General features: G+C 29.6%; 2 protein-coding genes across 2 annotated transcripts; both read right to left on the bottom strand.

The window, feature by feature from the left end:
- Nucleotides 1-15,288: 15,288 nt before the first annotated feature.
- LOC120073027 (agamous-like MADS-box protein AGL61) lies at nucleotides 15,289-16,119 on the bottom strand. The gene has a single exon (XM_039025594.1). The coding sequence runs from the start codon at nucleotides 16,117-16,119 to the stop codon at nucleotides 15,289-15,291; it is 831 nt and encodes a 276-aa protein (XP_038881522.1).
- Nucleotides 16,120-18,712: 2,593 nt separating this feature from the next.
- On the bottom strand, nucleotides 18,713-22,186 carry LOC120074070 (mitochondrial inner membrane protease subunit 1-like). The gene is made up of 5 exons (XM_039027055.1): nucleotides 21,992-22,186; nucleotides 21,672-21,896; nucleotides 21,401-21,511; nucleotides 20,450-20,513; nucleotides 18,713-19,036 (listed from the first exon to the last, which is right to left on the bottom strand). Exons 1-4 carry the CDS (start codon nucleotides 22,118-22,120, stop codon nucleotides 20,451-20,453), a joined length of 528 nt encoding a protein of 175 aa, XP_038882983.1. The 5' UTR covers nucleotides 22,121-22,186; the 3' UTR covers nucleotides 18,713-19,036; nucleotide 20,450.
- Nucleotides 22,187-23,404: the final 1,218 nt, after the last annotated feature.

Genomic DNA, 23,404 nt, shown 5'->3' with positions numbered 1-23,404 from the left:
ACTACGAGTATGGCCCGCTTTGTAGGTGTTACAAATGTTGTTAAGTGCTACAAATGATCTGGTCTTGATTATTCATGTAGCGAAGATAGTCTATGCAAAGGAGTTTGTATAAGACTAGACCACGAAATGTTTAGTCTCATTATATAACGCCATTCATAATTTAGACTTTCATTTCACTAGGATGACCATAGGTAACATGACCTTAATCCTAAGTAAGTTATGAACTCCTGCATATAAAGGCGGTTCTTTGATTTGTATGGGTGAGAATGGCCAGATCGCCGATTCAACAAGCCTACCATTTTGGGGATTCGTCTAATTGAGGAGCTAAGAACTCAGTTACACAAGATGGAATTCACTCCTTCCCAGAAGCAGGGGTAAGTAGATAAATTGCTCCCTTAGGGCTGATTTCGGGTCTTGAATATTGTGGCACCACACTCCCTCTTAGCTGGAGAGGGGTTTAGTCATAGTGGGACTATGGTCTATTATTCTTTAGAGGGATCAGTGGTACTTAAGAAGTTAGATGTAACTACAGGGACAAAATGGTAATTTGGACCAGCTGTATTTATGAGCAATTTGTGAAGGGTCATCATACTGTTGATTGGTTATATCCAATGGACACAGAAATATATCTGTAGTGTGAAAAGTGCAGCTTTGGGTCTTTAGTGGAGTACCCGACAGTTACCAGATGGTGGATAATGTGATTAAAGAGTTTAATCAATTATTCACGTACTGTTTGAGCTTCAATCTACAGGTTCACAAGGTCCCTTTGATAGCTCAAAGGATTTAAGTTGAAAATCAGTTTATGGGTTAATTTGAAATGTTTAAATTAATAAGAGGGAATTTAATTATATATGATATAATTGACATAATGTATATGATACATTATAGTTTAATTTGAGGAATAAATATTTGAATATGATTCAAATATATTTTCTATGAATAAGATTCATAGTTGTTAAATTTGATATAAATATGATTTATATTAAATGCCATAAAATAGAGAAAAAGAACTATGATTTATATATTGTATATGATGCAATATTGAAACTATAGGTTATAAATATAATATGATAAGTTGGTTATCATATTTATTTATATTATTAATTATTTGATAATTAAACTCTTTTTCTCTCTAACCACTCTTAGTGGGAAGTTATTCAGTTTTTATGGAAATTTGGGATAAATAAAATATGATTTTATTTTTTTCATAATCTAAGGTGTTGCACCATTGTGAGATACGACACGATTGCTTTGAGAGCCTATGCGATAGTCTCACTTTCACTAAACGATTGAGAGTATTTGCTATGCGATATCTTTTGTCTTCCTCGATCGTCTTCCCCCTCCAACTCCAAACTCCCCTCTAACCAAAATTAACCAGAGGCTATCACTCCTAGATTCTCACACCGAGAATACCAAGGTCACTAAATGGTAGTGTCCCATTTTGGTTCAAGTTTGAGTTGTTTGTTGTTGTTCGTTTAGAGTGTTCGTGACTTGTTCGATGCGTTCGTGAACGAGTTAGATTGAGGAATTAATGAGAAGAAGAATTCTTCGAAGGTATAGTCTCTTAAACCTTTGTTTATTATGAGAAAGCATGTTGTAATTTATGTTTTATGCATAATCTATTTGTTTTACTGTAAATGTATGCGTTCAATCGAAATGAGATTTGGACGATCCACTTCCGCTCAAAGGTTCTCTGTCAAAAAAGTTTCTTCAATGATTATATCCTACAGTTGTTGGACCGATGAAGAGGTAACAGAAGCTGATTCTTGCAGTTGATTTTTCTACAGCACGGTCTTTCCTTTGTCATTTGCTTTGACAGCAGGAGCTTGGCTTGATTCAGCAGCTTCTCGAGACTGCATCTGTTCTCTCAAGGCAGCGATCTCATGATCTTGCTCCTCAACGGCCTTCATCAGAAAATTTATCTTTCTTTCCATTTCTGCCATGGTCGCCTCAGCTGTTACGTTCGCCATCATGAGAGAAATCACATCTGGGTATGATTCCCTTTTTTACTTACTAGAGGCAGAAGTAAAGTTGTTAATAGGGGATTCTCCTTGATGACAATCCCACCTTTAGGAGATTCTATCATCTTCCTCAAGATGTTGTGCGCGATGATGGAACCTTGCTTTTGCTCTTGCATCACCTCCTTTGAACGACTACAGGTGACAGGTCCCGTGTAGGAGTCGGTTACAACAGTTACCTTATATGTAGCTTTCTTTGGTGTCATTGATTTGTTTGGATGTTGAGAGAGAGATGAAAGGTAGAGATGCCCACTGGAAGTGCCAATTTGTTCGCACAAGGTTCCTAGAAAAACTTGTTTCATGGAGTTGAACTTGAGTTTGTGTTGGTGTAGATATTGATTTGATGTATTGTGGTTCGATCTCTAACACTCGATCCTCTGATTCCCTCTCAATTGAATGCGTGCGCTTAACTTGAAGTAGCGAAGCACGTGACATTCTTAAAGTCAAAGTCTTGAAAGAGTCTTTTTGTGTCTTCAAGAGACTTGTGTCTTCAAGGAACTGTGCAACTTCAGGAGTTAAGGAGTTTCTGGTTGTAGGTAAATTCTCTTGGACTCTCTGAAATGTAGAATTGCTGACTCCCACAAATGAGAAGAGCTCCTCTATTTATAGAATTCTCTAGTGGGCCTCGTGGACTTAAGCTTGATTGGTTTATGGGTCTGGTCTTTAGACTCAATTAGTTGGATTTGGGCTTGATTTGATATTTGGATCAAATTTAGTCCTAGTTTTTTTTTACTTAGTTGGACTTTAACCCAAATAATAATATTAAATTGGGTCAAATTAATCTTATCTTGATTCAACGCTCATGATGAAACCACGTGACGTCATTGGAATTTGTTTTCTTCTAATTGTCCCAAATTTGATGATTTGAAATTTTATCCTGAATGACATGGCAATTTGTGATTGGTCCAAAATTTCTCATTCAACATAAATATCTCAAGTTTATCAATTCGTGTTTTAGAAATGGAACATGGATCTACAATTATAAGTGACATAAAAGTTATTCAAAAAATAGAAATTTATTTCAAATTCCCAAAACGATTTTCTTCCATTCAAGATTATTAAAAAAAATTAAACTTTTGATTTTTCTAATCTCATTGGTATTCGGTAATATATATATATAAACACATATTTTTAAAGAAATTACTAAAACTGTTTTTTTTAATTATTATTTAAGTTTTTATCGTATAGCATACATTGAAATTCGAAACCAGTGTAATCAATTTTGGTTTTACTTAAATTACATAGTACAGATAGATTTTGTAAGCACTTTTTAGAATAGTTATAAATTTGTCGTCGTCATGTCTTTTCTATACTTGGATAATTCAAAACATACTTTAACTTGTCATCGTTTATCAAAAGAGTAAGAAATTCTTCTTTAATAAAAAACGTTACGTTATACTCTATTGTTTTTTTAACATTATTATAATAATAAAATTCTAAACATGTTTTCGTTAATGAAAAATCGAAATATGAGAATCAATAATGACGACTCAGTTCACTTCTTTGAAATAATTATATTTCTCTAAATTTTTAAAAGGCTTTTAAATCTTAGTTAAATAATTACCAAACAAGTATCAACCTATTCTCTTTTTACTCTTTTTTTTTTATAAATCTTTTTACTTCTTTTTATATTAAAAACACACATTTTGTACATTGAAACAATGTGATTATTGTATAGTTTAAGCTTTTGTTTTGGTTAGGAAAGATATTAATTGTATCAATTTTAGAACAAAGTTGTGTATACAAAAAAGTACTTATTTGTTAATATATAGAATAGTGTGCAAAAATAATAGACCTCTCATGATTCATTTTTAAGGAAATATATGGATAACATGTATAAATTAACAGTTCTCTCGTACCAATGTACAAAGCCAAAGTTGGCAAAATTGATCACTCTTTATTTGTAAATATAGCAGCATTTCTAAATTAAATCTGTTAAAACTATAACAACAAACAAAAATATAAATATTTGCTCTTAAAAAACTAAAATTTAAATATTTCTTTTATATAATTTTTTCTTTAAAAAAAAAAACTAGAATATGAGTGTCTCTAAGTGGAACTTGAAATAAAAAAAGTTTCTTTCTTGGGATAAAAATTAAAAAAAAAAAAAAAATTGCAAAAGTATTGTATTAAATAAGGGGTGGGGAGTTCGAACCTCAACCGAGGTTGATAGTACTACACTCATGTTGGCAAAAATGAAAAAATTATAAATGGAAAATAAAAGATATATTATGAAGTAATTTATGGACATTATAATAAATATATTTGTAGTTAATCACTGTTTCGCTCCAATCATTGTTTTTTAAACCCTTTTATCTTCTCTAAATTTTTAACAATAATTTTACATTATTTTTCAATCCTCCATCACTCAAAGCCACCATTACTATTCTCTCCTAGCTTCATTTTTTTTCTCATTCTTGATAGAGACTGGGAAAATTAAAAAGATATTGTTCTTTTAGAAACTATTTAGGAAAATATTGTTGTTTTCAAACTATTTTTAAATTTTTTTTAAAAATAAGTTGAGGGTTGAAAATTAGATAGGTCGAATTTTGAACCATCGACCTTCCCCTTTCACTTTACATTTGCCCGTCGAACTTTGAACCCTCGACCTTGCCCTAACATTATTATTGAGTCTGTTTAATTATCATTCCGGAGACCTTTTTCATAATTATTTGATGTGGAGAAAACGAAAGACTTTCCTCATTCCGAAGACCTTCCTCATAACACTCATAATGATTTGATGTGTTAAAAATAATTTTGTATTGGGAGAGAACGAAAGAGGGAAGAGTAAGAGAGAGTGAGAGTTTGAGAGAGAGCGAGAGAACGAGAGAGCGAGAGTTTGAGAGAACGAGATTTTGAGAGTGAGAGCGAGAGCAAGATATCTGTACAAATTTTCCTTTTTTTTCTTTTTTTAATTATTACACATTCCACCTTTTTTTCTTTCTTCCTTTCTTTTTTTTTTTTTAAATTCTCTATTTTATAAAAACAATTTCTAAAAATATTTTTTTTTATTATTTATAATTTAAAGAAAAAAAAAACTCCATCAAAATCTTGGTACCAAATATACAAAAGGAATCCAAGATCATTATTGTAAAATCTTTTTAAACTATTGACCTCACTACTATGATTAAAATTTTTGTTCTTTATATCAATAATACATCTTATTTATAGACTTGCATGTGAAGCTTTTGAGTGTTGATTTGAATTTATTATGTCCCCAAAATTATTATCTAAAATATGTAAAATTTGAATATTGAAGTTTTTTTTATCAACGTTTTAGATTAGACTATCTAATGTTATTATTTATGTCCAGTGACATTTAAAAGCTTCTATATAAAAATAATTACTATTCATAATATATAAAAAAAATTTAAAAAATATTATCTCATAAAAATAAAAGAAAAATGTAAATTAAATATCTTATTTATATAAAAATAATTACAAAAATCAATGTGTCCCACAAGGCGGACGTCGTCGATTCGAGCTGGTTGCGTCGTCGACTTCGAACTTGAGGTTGCTCGGTTCTTTTTTGATATTGCTCTGGTACCTCTGCAGGCGTTTCATAATATAAATATTCATTATGCTCTCCAACGACCCCGACCATGTTCCATGCACGTATAAAGACGAAGAACCAACCTCTGAGTCATAATGTCCCTGAACCAAATGCTGGCATCATCATCATCGGACTAATATAAATCAGTTTGACTCTGCGTCTGCATCAAGGGGTAACTCTTCCAATTATGTGCAACCTCATCCTCTTCCCGAACAGGTCCTCTACGTCTAGGAGTTGGTGGAGGAACAATAGGTATATCGTACATAATAATGAATTTTCCTCTATATAGCTTTTGGTTGTCACTACATATAGCAAGAACCTGGTTCGGATCATTCGCAACCTCACGGAGTCTATGGTTGTTCGATCTCTGTGAATTATAAAAACAATTAGACAATATTTAAAATAAATTTAAATTAAAATAATTAGATAATATTCATTTATCAAATGACCCACAGCTGCTCCCGGACAAGTGACGTAGCGCCTTGTGATATTATTATACCAATGAATATATTCTGGAGTGACATCTGTGTCAAACTGTTCAAAGGAGAAACCACCACTGCAATAAACCTTTCACGATAGTGCCATCGCACTACCAAATGTGCTACTTTTTCGGACCAATCTCTAGTCCTTAGGTCAATATCATGCAGTACGGGTTCAGTATTACAAGGCGATGGGACATTCTGCTGAAAACCAAATTGTCTCATCACCCTATTAGGAAGATGTCACTCACCAATGTGAAAACATATGAGACGACTCATCGTCCGCCATATGTTTTGACCATTCGTACAAAAATTAGGCAAAGTATGCATAATAATTTTGTACGGCTCCCAAATAACCTGAAACACAAAATATTATATTAGAGAATATTAAAGACAAATACAATAAAAATTTGTATAAAATAATCAATTAGGTTTAGTAATGTACCTGTTCAGGTTAAAGCAGATCAAACATGTATCTGGCTGACTACATGTGTGGCTGTCCTAGTCATACAAAATTTGTCTCTCCACCTAAATTTTTAAATTGATAATTTAGAATTTAAATTGACTAGATCCTTGATATAAAAATTAAATTGAATTAAAACAACATACCAAGAACCGTAGGCTCGTCCAACTAACTGAGCATCATTAACATGTTGTAGCTGTGGAGCCATTGTTGAAAATCGCTCCCAAGCCCATAGTTGCAAAAGTATGAGAGGCCCAACTATCTCTCGAAACTCAGGTCTTGTTACTTTGCATAGTTATCTATACAACCATGCCAAACATGCTCCACCCCATGAATACCGCCCTGCATCATGGAGGTTAGCTAACAGTGACAGGAACATCAAGTAAACAAAATGACTTGATTTATCTGAAAACAGACTTCCACCCATCATTTGTAGTATATATGCTCGCGCATATCTTATGAGAGTTTCCTTGTCTGCATCATCTGTGAGCTCACAAACCTAACCATATTAAACTTAACCTCGATCCTTTAATCTTGTCGGCAGGTGGAGTCGCACTGAGGTACAGTTGACAAACTTCTAATTAGTCATCATACATTACTCCGGTGACCGGCTCACCATCAACAGGTAACCCCAACAACACTTCTATGTCTTGTAGAGTGATAGTGCACTCTCCAACAGACATATGTATGCATCCCGGGTCTCTATCTCTCGACCAAGGTTGTGATCAGATACCAGTCCAACTGAATAAATCCTAATCTGGCAACCCCATAGAATCTAGATGTGCGCAGTAGCGGTAGTATTCGAGGGTGGAGCAGGATAGTGCGCTGGAGAACTGCCTCTCGACACCTGCAAGATATTTCTCTAGTAGTACGATTCTCGCCATACAACAAATATCGGATGAATGGACTGGTCGTACAAAACATCGGGATCAACAGGTTCTGGGTTTAAAGTCATGATCTGGAAAAAAAAATATTTATTTTTCAATTAAAAAAATATTTTTTTCTCAATTAGAATAATAATGTACAACTTAATTAAAAGAATAATGTTGACTTAATTAGAAGAATAATGTACAACTTTATAATAAAAAAATTGAATATACAATAAAATTTATTTACTTTCCATAGAAATATATATATATATATATACATGACCAATGAGAAAAAAATCTAGTAATCACTAATGAAAAAATAACAACAATAACAGAATTTTGAATTGTAAGAAGAGAGCGAGATTGAGAGCGAGATTGTAGGAGAGAGCGAGATTGTGAGAGAGAGCGAGATGCATACATTCCATAGACGTTGGAGATTGTCCCATCCTACAATCCGCTCTCTCAATCTCGCTCTCTCCTACAATCTCGCTCTCAATCTCGCTCTCTCCTACAATCTCACTCTCAATCTCGCTCTCTCTTACAATCTGTTTCACCCACTTATCTTCCTTGTCGAGGGTTGAAGTTTCGACTTATATAAAACTAGCGAGATTTCCTTTTTCTTGTCGAGGGTTTGAAGTTTCGACTTATGTATGTCGAAACTTCAACCCTCGACAACCCTAATTTTACGTATTGTTTCCAAGTTTTTCTTTGTTTGTCGAGTTCTCAACGTTCGACCTCTACATTAATCGAATCCTCAACCCTCAACTTTTAGCCTCAAACTCCCAAAACAACAATATTTCTCTAATAAGTTTCAAAACAACAATATTTCTCTAATAAGTTTTGAAAACAACAATATTAATATTAAAGGTCCGATGTATTGTATTGTGAGAATTTATTTGTTAAATGTTAAACTTTTGTAAATCCCCTCTATTTAGAGAGTTTGTCAAGTGTGCTCTTTATTTTTTCAAATTTTTACGAGGGTTGGCTCTTGATCTCATAAAAAAAGTTGTTGTAACGATTTGATCCTCAACCGGGATCGGGTTTGTTCTTGCATCCGAAAAACGAATATTGTAGCGGTTAGACTCTGAGCTGTAGAAAAAATCAAAGACTTCTAGTGAAGTAGCCAAGAGGAGTTTGGAAAGTGAATGTAGGCATGCCGAATCACTATAAAATTCTCGGTGTTAATTTCTCTATCCCCTCCTAATCTAAATTTGTAATTAATTTGTTATATTTTATTGCATGAAATTAATTGCAATATTTGTTCTTTAAATTAATTGCTTAATATTTATTTAGGTCGTTGAATTTATCTTTACATATTTCATACCAATCTTTTTATTAAAATTAAATTTGGTGTAACTCTAATTGATTGCTTATTTTGGGTTAATTTATTTATATGAGTTTATTGTTTAAATTACTTATTAACAAAATGTTTGTTAATTTATTTAATTAGATCCACATTAGAAAAAGTTTTAATTAGTTTGATTAAATTCTATTTACTTTCAGAATTGTCATACCTATCAAATTACCTACGAGGTATCATTTTTGTAATTTTTCCCCTCTTTTCAGTTCACAATTTGCATTTCATGGTGGGCTTCTGGTAAAACATATTTTGAATTATGATATTTTTTTCCAAGTATATTCTTTTATGACATCATACTTCAACATTAGTTTTGTTATTATGTCTCCCTTGTAATTTGAACTTATCAAATATAAATTCATACAGTCACAACTTGTCTGTTAGAAAAAAAATAAATTAAAGAGAAAAAAAAAAAAGATAGACTTTAAGTTGATTTTTATGTTACATTAATATTCCGACTTCAATATTTTTTAAAATGTATAGATCTACAGTACATAATTAAAAGTTTAAGATTCTATCACACATCGAATTTATATTTATATTTAAAAGATCAATTAAAATTTAAAATTTTCAAATATGTATTTATAGCGTAATGTGTTTTTTTTTAAAGAAAACTTATGTACGCTCAAATTAGGATAACTATCTAATTTGAAAAAATAAGGTCCCAATTCGGTAACCATTTTATTATTTATTTTTTATTTTTGAAACTTAAGCCTATTTTCTTGTTTTTTATGGTGATTTGCATCTTTCTTGAATACAATGCTTGAATCCTAATCAAATTCTAAAAGTAAAAGCAAGTGTTTAAAAGCTATTTCTTTTAGTTTTAAAAATTTGGCTTGTTTTTTTAAAATCATTTGTAAAAAGTAATAACAAAGGAAGAAATTTGGGGTGGAAGTAATGTGCATCCACTTAATTTTCAAAAACAAAAACAAAAAATAAAATGGTTACTAAACTGGACCTAACCGTTATAACATTCTGCTAATATTATTGATAATAATTCTAAACAATAATATTAAAATAGGATTCTAAAATAGGATTTAAATTTTACTTTTTCTAACTTGTCTCTACAAACAAAGTTTTATTCTTGAATGACGACTGTATTAGAATACTTTAAATAAGTTTTAATCAAAATATAAGAATTTTAACGAAATTTTAACTTCTTGATTAATATTTACACGATAGATATAGAAAAGTTCAATAAATAAACGTATAAAAAAAATTAATTATAATTTTGAGTCATAATCATGTTTAAAAGAAAAATGTAATTAAAAATATTATAAAGAATCGAAATGACTTTTTTATATGTTGGACTTATTTAAATATGTTTCAAAATGATTAAAATAATATTTTACGAATTATGAATAATAAAAAATCTATTATAATGGTAACAATTCAATTATAGAGTAGTAAAATAAACACGATCTTAATCTAAATGAGTATTAGTGAAATGGCATGTGTATATTATATAGCTTGCAAACGGGTTAGAATGTTCAAGATTGGTGGACTTTGGAAGAATGACCCTCATGGGGTCTACACAAATTTGAAATAAGCACTCTAAGAAATAGAAAGAGAATATATATTGGATTTTATAAAGGAGTCATGCATGCATTGGCTTCTTGCAAAAATTTCAGAAAAAGTAGGAGGAGTTTTGGAAATTGTGACAGCTTGTTTTATATAACATTATTCCATTTAAATTACATATATTTTAAACTTTTATTTTTCACAAATACAAGGATATAATAACTTTTCAATTTTTTTTATTAGTTATAAGTCATTGATTAAAACAAACAATTAAATCTTCAATCTTAAATCAATTATATTAATAAAATGTTTTAGTTGTTTCAAACAATTTATAAAAAGTTTAGGTCATGGTCAATCCATTTTTATTCTAAATTACCATTTTAAGTTAAATATTATCTTCCTAATTTTATTGTTTTTTTTACTAGATGTCGATTATGTCCTTTGATCTAAAATTACCTAAAACAAACTTATCCTTTTGTAGCTTGATTAAATTTTCAAAATATTTTTATATGGTAAAAGAAAATTTAGAGTATAATTTTTAAAAAATGATAATGAAAAATATAATGGTTTTACTTTATTAGAATTAGCTTGTGAATATTCATGCACGATATTAAATATTTTTTGTCCTCTCATTATTTTTTTTTAAAGAAATTTTGACTATTTATAAGATGGATAAATCGAATCTCTAATTTTCTTTGCTGGTTTGACTATTTTTTCTTAATTAAAAAATAACAAACTTTTTAAGGGTCTTTTTAAATATAAAAAATATTTAAAAATACTTACATTTCAAAAACTTCCAAGAGTACTAAATATTTTTGAAACTTTTTACTATAAATGTAAATATATTTTTTTTTGGATATTTCTATCTATAAGAATTTCCCAACTTTATATTTAATAAACTTAAAAATTATCAATCACTTTTTTTGGTTGAATAATTTAAACGATTTGGTAAGGAGAAAAAAGAAAACAATGTGAAATGCAACTTACAAATTAATTCTTAAATGTTTTTTCAAGGGTAATTGTAATTGGTAGCATTTTTAAGAATAATAATATAACATCATTTAAAAAAATTGCAAATATAGACAAGTAGCGACAGACTTCTATCGTTGATAGACTCTTACTAGTGATATGGTCTATCACATAGACTCCTACCAATATTATGGTCTATCACTGATAGACTATTTAAATTTGGCCCTATTTGTAATTTTTTTATATTATGTTATATCTGTTAGTATTTTGGATCTAATGTCTATATTTGCAACTGTCTCTTTTTTTAATAAAAAAATTATCATATTGAGATATTTTTGAAAGGTAATTAGTGAGATATTCTAAAAGGTTTCATTAATTTCTGTAAAAAACGAACCGTCGTGGTCATTTGTTCTCGTCGAAAACGAATATATTTATATAGATGATATTTTAATTATTAAATTATAATTTTAATATTTAAACTTTAAAATTTGTACCTATTTCATCTCTAAATTTTGGAAGTTTTGAATTGTTACCATTAACTTTTTAAATATTGTAAAAGACATAAATCACCCTTAAATTTTCAAAATATTGTTACAATCAAACTCTAAATCCTAAATCCTAGAGTTCTTACAATTTAATCTCATTTTATTAACTTTATTATAAAGTTAATATTTGATTTTCAAATCAAAATATTGAGCTATCATCTTGGTTCAATAGGCAAATATTGATGTAAAGAGATTAAGTTGTAACAATCATAAAGAAATTAAATTGTAACAATCATATTATTGGAGATTTTGATTAGAAAAATATTTATAGTTTAGAGATAGTATGTACACTCTTCCACAATCGATGATTAATTATTACAAATTTATAAATTTTGAGGGTTCGATGAAACTAAAAATCTATCAATGTGATTTTTTATGATTTTTTTCATTTCTCCTTTATTATATATTGTCATAAATATTTAATTCTCTATTTTCTTCAGAAAAAAACCATATATTTTCACCAATATTGTTATTATGGTTATTATTAAGATCAGTTAAGACATTTGAATTGAAAATGGTTGTTGATAATATTGGTTGTGGATATGTTCAATTGCTAAGTAAAACAACAAAGAGGGTTAAGTGAGGCAATAATTCCTATTTCTACTGTTCATTTTTTTTTTCTTCCCTCTTAGAAAAAAATCAATTGGGATATAGAAAAAAAAGGGGAAAAAAAAGAAAGAAACAAATTCAAATTTCAACTTACTCCATTTTATTGATGGAAACAATGGTTTGAATTCAAGTATATTAATTAATTTATTAAGTACTTCTTATTTTTATAGTCATATAATTGAACCATGTCAATCACAATGAATTTAATTTAGAACTTATTCTTAATTTTTTCAAATAGTTTCATCAATACATAAATTGTATGTGAAAAATCAAAAGTAAAATTAATGAAATCAAAATATCAATTTCTCATTTCAAAAGACAATCTAAAATGAGATGGGATAATATGTGCATGAAGGAACAAACAAAACAGAAATTTAAGGATGCCTTGCTGGATATTTTGGCTTCCTTAATTTGGTCCTGTAAAAAAGTCATTATCAAGGACAAACTACATTTATTTGAAGCATAAAAACGATGACAATGCAGAAACTTTGGTTGGGTTTTTTATCCAATAGTATATAGGAAAAGTTCATGCATACAAAATGTAATAAAATAATACATTTTGTCGTAATAATATGATAATCGATTTAAGTTTGAGTGTCACTCGTCTGTCGGAAGGTGTTAGCACCTTACGATATCCGGAAAAGCAATTATCAAATTTATTTTTTATTATTAAATTAAAAAGATGAATAAAATCCACTAAATATCATTTTGCATTGTTTTTAAATGTCTCAAATTTTCTATTCATGTTTTAGAATAAAACATGAATAAACAATTATAAGGGACATAAAATTGCTTAAAAAATATAAAATTTTATTTTAATTCTTTTCTTCACCTCAAGAATATTAGAAAATAAAACTTTTGATTTTTCTAATCTATTCACTGATATATATATATATATATATATAAAAGCACATTTAAAAAAATCACTATGATTATTTTTAAAATTATTATTTAAGTTTTTAACGTATAGCGTACATTGAAATTCGGAACTAGTGTAATCAGATTTGGTTACTTATATTACGTGGTAAAGATAGATTTTGTAAGCATTAACTTTTCAGAATAGTTATGAATTTGTCGTCTTCATGTTCTTTCTATTCTTAGATGTTCAAAACATAACTTGTCGTCGTTTACCAGAAGTGTAAGGAATTCTTCTTTTATATAAAAAAAAAACGTTACATTATACTCTTTCTTTTTCAGTATTATTATAATATTAAAATTCTGAACATATTTTCGTTAATGAAAAATAGAAATATGATAATCAATAATGACGACTCATTTCACTTCTTTGAAATAATTATATTTATCTAAACTTTTAAAATGCTTTTAAATCTTAATTAAATAATTACCAAACATACTTTTTTACTCCTTTTTTCTTTTTCTTCTTATACATCTTTTTACTCCTTTTCATATTAAAAACATACATTTTGTGCATTGAAACAATGTGATTATTGTATAGTTTAAGATTGTTTTTGTTAGGAAAGATATTAATTATATCAATTTCAGAACAAAGTTGTATGTACAAAAAAGTAATTATTTGTTAATAGAATAGTGTGCAAAAATAATAGACCTCTCATGATTCATTTTTAAGAAAATAAATGGATAAGATGTATAAATTAACAAGGAAAACTTTGTTCTCTCATACCAATATACAAAGCCAAAGTTGGCAAAATTGATCTCTCTTTATTTGTAAATATAGCAGCATTTCTAAATTAAATCTGTAAAAACTGTGACAACAAACAAAAATATAAATATTTGTTCTAAAAAAACTAGAATATAAATATTTCTTTTATATCTTCTTTTTCCTAAAAAAAAACTAGAATATGAGTATTCCACTCAATAAAGTTTCTTTCGTCGGATAAAAATGAAAAAATTATAAATGGAAAATAGAATATATATTATGAAGTAATCTATGGACATTATAATAAATATATTTGCAGTTAATTAATGAGTTATATACATAGATGAAAAATACATATTTTCTTACTATCAACATTGAAGTTTGAAGTTTGATTTTCTCACACTGTATATGTTGTGGGAAAAAAAATACCAAATATGAAGGTATCTCATCATCTTTATAATATATATGGGCTACATCTCTCATTGTTAATTGATTTGTTTTAGTACGTAATAGGACCTACGGGATTTGAACTACAGATTTCGTGGTCGTTAAGACATAGATGCCAATTGAGCTATGTTTTCTTTGACTATTGCAAATTGATTTTAAGATAGAATTCCATATTTATTTCATAGGACATCATAGCTTTAAAGTCCAAGATTTAATAGTTATTCATTTTATTTTATTATAAGGTCATATACAACCACTTTTTCTTAAGACGATGAATAAGCGTTTTGAATCATTTGAAATATATAATTTTATCTTAGTGAGTGTTTTATCTCAACATCTAAAAAAGGCCGTTCTCTCTTATTTGACAATGGATTTGATCTAATCTCAAAATATACCGTATCAATATAAGATTTTCAACCATCTTTTTAGGTCGAGAATATTCATTTAAAACGGTCAGTTAAACTATGTTCAGATTGACAAATTTGAGATAGAAATAAATCATAAATGCACATAAACATATATATATATATATATATATATATATATATATATTTTGGTGCATGCACTACAACAAAAATGAATTTCCATAGCAGAAGAACATAATCAAATTAAGTGAGGAGAGAGAAAGAAAGTGTCATAAAACATAAAACTCTTAACACAATAACCCTAGCTTTCCTCCCCTTAAAACACTCACAAACAGTACATAAAAACTAGAAGAAACCCTAGACATGAAAGACACAACACAAAAACACAACTAAGAAAACCCAACATTACATTAAATAAAAAACACAACAGAAACACATGACACTTGATAAATTTGATGATACTCCCCTTTTGACTTCATGGATGATGATGTTGTTGATGTTGTCCTCCAAAATCAAAGTGAGGAGGAGGAGGAGGAGGAATAAGATAAGGAGGAGGAGGAAGAAAAGGAGAAGGAACATTTCCCAAAATGTTAAAAGGAATTGTTTCTTCCCCTACATTAATAGTAAACCCCATAGAGGAATTGTTGTCATAATGCTTATAAGAACAAGGTCCAATAATTCCTCTTTGTTTCAATTGATCACACACATTTTGATACAACTCTCCAAATGATGCATCAACTTCTTCCAATTCCTCTATTCCCAATTCCTCTGTAGGAGTTTCCCACCAACCTCTCCCATTTCCCCTTACCTTTTTCAGATTCTCAAGTGTTTTTCCTCTCTCTTTCTCTCCATCTAGCTGGCTTAGAATTTGATTGTGTTGTTGGTTCAACTCGTTGATTCTCACTCGTCGGTGAGCCTCCACGAGCGGGTGCGTTGCATTGATATTGTTGTTGTCGGGGTTGTCGTTGTCATTGTTGTTGTTGTCGTCATTGTTGTTGTCATCCTTGTCGTTGTTGTTCCCTTTGTTGTTCTTGTTGTCGTTGTTTAGAAATTTGTTTGCGACGGATTCGATGCATGGATGTGCAAAGGAGAACGGTTTTCCTGCAGGTGAAAACACGACCACTCCAACTTCAGCCCCACATAAGGTAGCTAATTCGCTTGCCTTCTTGTAGATGCCTGACCTCCGTTTGGAAAATGTTATGAGCCGATCGTCTTCGTTTACGATCTTCTTCATTTCGATCTTTTGTCGACCCTTTGTTTGCTTCTTTTTGCCGGCGGTGGCAGCGTTAGGGGCAGCGGAGTCCATGAGAAAGAAGAGTTGTTTTTTTGGAAGAAGATGGATGGATGGAGAATTTTGAGGGATTATTTTGGCTTGAATATTGATATTATCTGTGTTTTTTGGTGTTGGATTTGGATTGACATATATAGCAAGTAGAGGGAAGGAGTTTTTTTGGTGTGAGTGAGTTTGTGTTGTAACAACCTTAGGCATTAAAGCATCTGAGTTGTCCTCTTCTTCCTCACACTCTTCACTCTCATTTCTTAGTGGGTGTTGATACTATTTCACTCTCTTTCTTAACTTGTCATGCACCAATTCAAATTATTTTCAAAATATTTTCAAAATCTATTTTTTTAAGCTTAAATTATAAGCTATTTAATCCTTAAATTTTGAATTTGGTATATTCTCAACTTTAAGAAAATATCTAATTTAGTTTTTAAAATTTAAAATTTAGGTCTAGATTGGTCCTGAAATTTTAAAATATTTCTAGTAAATTTTCTTAACAGTTTTTTTTATTTTATATCAAATAATTATGTAATTTAAATTTTGCGTCTATTAATTCATTGACAACCTAGTTATTTTTTTTGAAAAAGTACAAATCTATTGGACATAATAAAATGGAAGTTTTCGCGTCATATTTGACAAAAAAATTCAATGTTATGTTTAATATTAGGTAATTTTAGAATGTCAAATGTGTCAAAATCTATCCGACACAACTTTAAAAGTTTTAAAAAAAAGAACTATCTAACTTATGAGAGTTTAAGAACCTAACCTATTAGACACTAAATTATAAATTTAAGTACATATTAGATATTTTTAAAGTTTAGAGATATAACTAATTAAACACAATGATGAAGGTTCATTGAATAAACTTTTAAATTGATATTTTATTTAACCAAAAGCAAGTATAACTCAGTTGACATATAAATGTGTTAATGATCAAAACGTCAGTTATTCAAATCTCCCTATTTTCATTGTCCTAAAAATGCTTATATATAAACAGATTAAAGGAAAAAAAAACTTGAACTCAAAACTAGAATATCCAAATCTAAAGAAAAAACTACGAACAAGATTAGATAGAATAAATAACAGGCGAAAATAATCTCATCCAGTCATAAAAAGAACTCTTTCTATAAGTTAATATATAAATAAATAGTTGATAATTCAAGTTCTAAGATTTAATTTAATGAAACTGGAAGGTTAAATCTAAGAAAACAAGAAGATAAAAATTCACTCGTATTAAAGAAAAATCACTATAAATTATAATATTTCGTTAATTTATATATTTTAGGAAATCTTATACATTTGTGAAAATTATAGCTTAAAAGTTTACAAATAAAATTCGAATAGTTTAAGCTTGGTAACCATTTGATTTTGCATCTATAGTTTTTGAAAATTAAGTCTATATACATCCCTTCCACCTCTAAAATTTTTTTATTTTATTATTTACCTTGATTATTGTTTCCAAGCCAAAACTAGAAAAGTTAGATCATTCTAACTATTTAGGTCGTGTTTATTAACCATTCTAATTTTTATTTTTGTTTTTTAAAATTAAGCTAATAGAAATAACTTTCATCCCAAAATTTGAAAATGAAGTTTATAGACACTATTTCTACCCTAAATTTATTCTTTAGTTATCATACTTTTTATCAATGATTTAAAAAACCAAACCAAAATTTGAAAACTAAAAAAAAAATAGCTTTTGAAAAGTACTTTTGCTTTTAAAATTTGATTACAAATTCAACCATCGTACTTAATAAAGATGCAATGATAATGGACTTAATTCTCAAAACCAAAAACAGAAAATGAAAAGGTTACCAAACACAACCTTAGTTTTTGGATTTTGGTTTTTGAAAATTAAATCTATTCTTCCAATGATTTTCATCTTGCTTAAATAAAACAAAAAAGTGAGTTCCTAACTAAACTTCAAAAATAAAAACAAATTTTTAAAAACTACTATTTTTTTTCCCAAAATTGACTTGATTTTTAAAGCATTGATTAAAAGTAGATAACAAAGTAAAAAATTAGAGTTTCAGAATATAATTTTCAGAAAAACCAAAGCCTAAAAATATAATAATTACCAAATAAGACTTAATTATTGTTTTGAAAATAAACTTAATTTTTTAAAAACAAAAAATAAAAAATCAAATGGTTTCTAAATTAGACTAGGTTTGAGGGATAAGATTCATTTTTTAGAATTTTAAGTGATAAAAGCTTTAATGTTTAGAAATATAATTTATTTATTTATTTCATTTTTCAACTTCTAGGAGTTATTTTCCCCTTTATTTCGTAATCCCTCTACCGTTGCTTTTCTTTTTTTTATTTAAAAAAATGTTATTTCGAAAGTCTAAAAGTTGTTTCTCGTGGAAGGAATCTTCCTCCGTGTACATTGCTGTTTCCCATGGGCCAATATTAACCCCCCCCACGGTTTTGAAGTTATGATATAAACAACAAAATTATCTGTCAAAGAACTAAAACAACATACTTAAATAGCTTAAAGAATTAAATACTTTTTTTTCAGAATGTTTTATCCTTCTTTCTACCATGTATTTTCAAATTTTCAGGACAAAAACTCATATTAACCCAAAAACTTCTAAAATGAACATACTTAAAGGAAGATTAGTTTGCTATCAATTTAAATTACTGTCATCCTCTCACTAAAAAATAGAAAAAATGTTACATTCTTCAAGAATCTGTCTATCAATTCCATTCCATCATCGTTTAAAGCTACATGCGACTCGAAAACATTTACTAAATGATTTATTATGCTGAAGTGAAGTGATTGGGAACGTTTAGTCAGCAAGGCTTCAATTTCAATTGTACAAATTATGAAATCTAGAAGAAATCCTTCCAGAGGCTATAATAGAGGGATTATGAAGAATTTCGAGCCACCTTCTGCGTAAATCATCGATGTCGACATTGATGAGCGATAACTGCGAAATAGGATCTGAAGATAGAGAAGAAACATAAGTTTAGAAAATAGCACTTGTGAAATTTCCTTCAAGTGTTCTTATCTCACATAAGAGCAGGCCAAACAATCTCTATAATATTCCTCCACCCCCACCCTTCTCAATGTTGAGAAATTCCTCTTAATGAAAATTGGTTTTGAGATGGAACTTCATGTTATTTAATATGGTATCAAATCCCATAAAACCCAAATAGGTATTTGGTCATATAAACAAAAATTGAGATCCGATCAAGAATGGTGAATCCAAAAGAGGTACCATATTGAAAGGACATGTTGAAGAACTCTCATTATTAATTGGTTTTGAGATAGAACTTCACGCTATCTAACACACAGAAGAGAAAAGAACTAAGACTTTTGACTTGAAACAACTAAAGGGAAAGAATTGTGTTCGAAAACTATTTCTACTGATTTGTTTTTATTAAAAGAAGAACAAAAGTTTTAATGGGAATTTCCCAATTTCTTGATTTCATGTTTACTATAATAAAAGACATAATTGGAAAAAAAATGATAATTAGATTAGGGGTGTTTAAAAAACCCGATGACCCAAAAAAATCGATTAACCCAATCCAACCCGTTCGATTTGGGTTGAGTTATAAACTCTTTTGGGTTGTGTTGGGTTCAAATAAATGAAAATTTTATGGGTTTGGTTGGTTCATGGGTCACCTAAAATAACCCAAACCAACCCGAACTTATTATTAACTTTAAAATGTATATATATATTTTTTTTGGTTTATGTACAATTAGATATACTATATTTATTTTAGTTTTCTTTAATTTTATCAATTTTTTTGAATAATTTATTCTTCAACTCTTAAAAATAGTTTTTTTGGGACTTTGAAAAAAGATTATTCACTATATAAATTGAAATTGAGTTGCTAATCTTAATTCATATATGAAAATAGTTAAATTGAATTTTTACGTATTAACATTTTACTTCCTTTTATAAAAAAAGTTTAAATAAATGACCCGAGTAACCCGAACCAACCCAACCTAAATGTTTCATGGTTGGGTTGGATTGGGTTCATTTTTTAATGAGAGTTATTTGGGTTGAAGAAATTTACAATCCCAACAATTAAGTTGGGTCTAAAAAGTCCTTCAACCCAACTGAACTCACGAACACCCCTAGTTAGGATATACTGTGTCAATGTACTAGTCCTAGTAGTGTCCCTATCAAACTATTTCTCTGTCCAGAATTCAAATAAATTTAGAAATATTTTGAAAAGAAAAAGAATCTAACTGCCTGCCATATATGACATAGCCAAATGTTCAAATATTAGCCCAAACAACAAGAAGCATGTGATGAGGCTGTCATAGAAAAAATCCTAAATGACAGAGGAGATATATAACAAGTGGACGTTAAAGCGTCTAAGGTTGAAGAGCACTTGAGCTCACCTCACAAGATGGTCTCGTTTGATTTTCTCTTCTCCAAAGGTCCAAAACTTTTAGGTGGCCATATCTACACACGAAACAAATGTTGGAAGCTATTTCAAGACTATGAAAGCAATTACAGGTACTAACATAACTACAATCAAAAGCGGATAATCAAATCGATAAAAACTAATGCAAAATATGTAAAAGATTGACAACTAATTACAAAAAACTAAGGTCTCTTTCATATTTTCACTCAAACATAGGGCCGCATATATGAGTAGTGGTATACATAACATGGGGAAGATATTTATGAGTTACAGATGTTTCTTATACATCTACAAAGCAAATCTCATCAAATGAGCTAATCCTTGACCCCTTGAGGACTAGTTTCGACTTACGACTTTTAGTTTGTTTTCATGAATTTCCAAGACAACCGACGGTTCAACAGTATTTTCCAAAGTTATTAACTTCCAAGCAGGATTCCAAATGCATAGTTTCAACTTTTACAAGCCTTCTGACCAAAGTTTCTAAAAGCTGTTTTGAAAGCAGAAAATGGTTTTCCAAGTAGTCTCGTGTTCTCCCGAACAAGCCCAACTCTCCTACATTGTGCCACTTTTCAACCCTCGTACAGTTGTGACCAACTAATTCAGTGGAGGTTTTTCCATTTCAAATAATTAATAGGGTTAAAAAAAAAGAAAAAAAAAAAAAAGAGTAAATGTCATTAGTATAGAGTCATTCCTCTAATGAACTACAATTGAATGCATCATCCACGAATTCTTACTACATTCCACACTTTCAACTTCATTATCACCTTATACTCTGAATGCAAACAGAACAAACAGAACACAACCATATAACTTGTGCTTACTCTTAATGAATCAACAACCATTTTCCTTGATGACACTGAATTAGAACATTTATCCTTCTTAAAGACAAGACCAAATGAGGGAAGAAGAAATTCGTCTCACTTACTCTCCAAAATATTTTCCCTTGCAGAAGACCATATGGTACGGCCCCAAAATGTCTCGAATCATTTGAATCATAGATATTATCTCCCTCTATCCAAACATGCCCTTTAGGAACCTACACAAACACTCTACATCAATACAATAATGAAAGTTGAAGGCAACATAGTCAAACTACGGCACAAATCTTAGCACACCAATTAAAAAGGCACGCACAATTTAAGAAACTTTAGCCAAATTCAGGCACGGAAGGACAATTCTAATCAGCTATTCCATACCACAACAGTTTCGCACCAATCACTGTTCTTCGGGTCTACAACATAGGTAACAGAATCACCCTCCATACCCATCAAACGCTTCGCCATTACTTTACGAGGGTTTTCAGGAGACTTCACGAGGACAATGTCTCCGACGCCGACTCTGCCAAAGCGAGTGGAGAGTCGGTCGGCCAAGATGAAATCGCCGGTTAGGTTTAGAGTAGGGAGCATGCTAGGACCATAGGTCTACATACAGAGGAACATGCCGATCAACTCAACTGAACCATCAAAATGTGCGTTATGAGACATTGATTTCATAGAGGCGAAAAGTTTGAACTTACGAGAGCAGCTGTGCAGATGTAAGTGTTGGCAACATGAAGGCCACAGAGAAACTTCGCTACGAAAACTGTTCCAGCCAATGCTTCTTCGGCTATGGGTTTCAATTGCGCCAGTCTTCTCAGTCCCGCCATTTCTCTTCGACCTTGAGTTTTGCAGTTTACAGATGACGAAACGAAACCATTGGTCAAAGCTCGGCGTCGTTGTTGCGCTCTTCTTCGTCTTGTTGGGCGATGATAGGCCCAAATAACCCAAAATGGGCCTCTAAGGCAAAATCGGCCCAGAAAAGTTTCGAAGGCAAATTCTCAATTCCGTTTTTAATTTTGAAGATTCTAACTATAACTTAAGTCTATTAAAAATTCTCAATTCAATTTTATAAAAGTTTAACATTAATGAAATATTGTTTTATTAATATATTTGAACATTTGGACCAGAATAATTTTATTATAGAGAAGCTAGATTTCATATGTCAAGTAATATTTAAGTGATATGTCTCTTTGTTTGAATATGTTAATAAAATAATAATTTAACGATACGTTAGCTTTTGTTAACATGAACATAGCTTAGTATACTTGGAAGAAGGTACTCTTTCTATTATGGTTGAAAGTTCAAATCCCTATACCTTCATATTTGTTTTATTAAAAAAAAAAAAAAAAAAAAAAAAACTCAATGCATCTACTTTTTCTTTAACAATGTTAACAATTTTTTTATTATTGAATATAGAGAATTTTATTTATTTAGTTTTGGGTAAAATGGAAAATTTTAAATATTAAAGCATTTATAACACTAAATTATAATATATATATATATCCTCTGAACTCTTTACTTTGTGTAAAAAATACTTACTTTCAAAAGTTTCAAGTATACCCAAAAATTTTTAGAAGGGGTTAAAAAATATCCTTATCGTGAGTTTTGGATGAAATTATCATTACTTCGTTCCAAAAATTCCTCTAAACTTAGAAAAAAAAAATTTTAAAAATGAATGTTTTCAAATATAGGAAAATGAGTTAACTAATTTACCCTTAGTTTTGGATGGAACTATTAGTACTTTGTTTCAAATATATCTTTAAATTTAAGACAAGATTTCAAAGATACCCTAGCATATGAATAAAGTATTAATATCTCATTACAAAAATACCTCTAAACTTTTAAAATTACGTTAGTATCCTTATCTTAAAAAAAAAAAAAAAATTAATGTCCTTACCATTTATCTATACCTTATGACATCCTTCTTTTATTTCCTCTCTCCCTTATTTCTTTTTTGTCCCCTCTTACTCGCCGTCCTCATTCCCATCCTTGAATTAAAGTATATAGAATCCGTTAATAGTTTTGTTCTTTTATGTTAACTGTATGACTTTTAGTTATAAAATAAACCAAAAAAAGAGAGAGAAAAGAAATTACTCCCTTCAGTTAACCGT

This window comes from Benincasa hispida, chromosome 3 (assembly GCF_009727055.1).
Source record: "Benincasa hispida cultivar B227 chromosome 3, ASM972705v1, whole genome shotgun sequence".
Taxonomy (NCBI): domain Eukaryota; kingdom Viridiplantae; phylum Streptophyta; class Magnoliopsida; order Cucurbitales; family Cucurbitaceae; genus Benincasa; species Benincasa hispida.
Note: the sequence above shows the minus strand (reverse complement) of the source record. Positions and strands in the feature narration are given on the sequence as shown.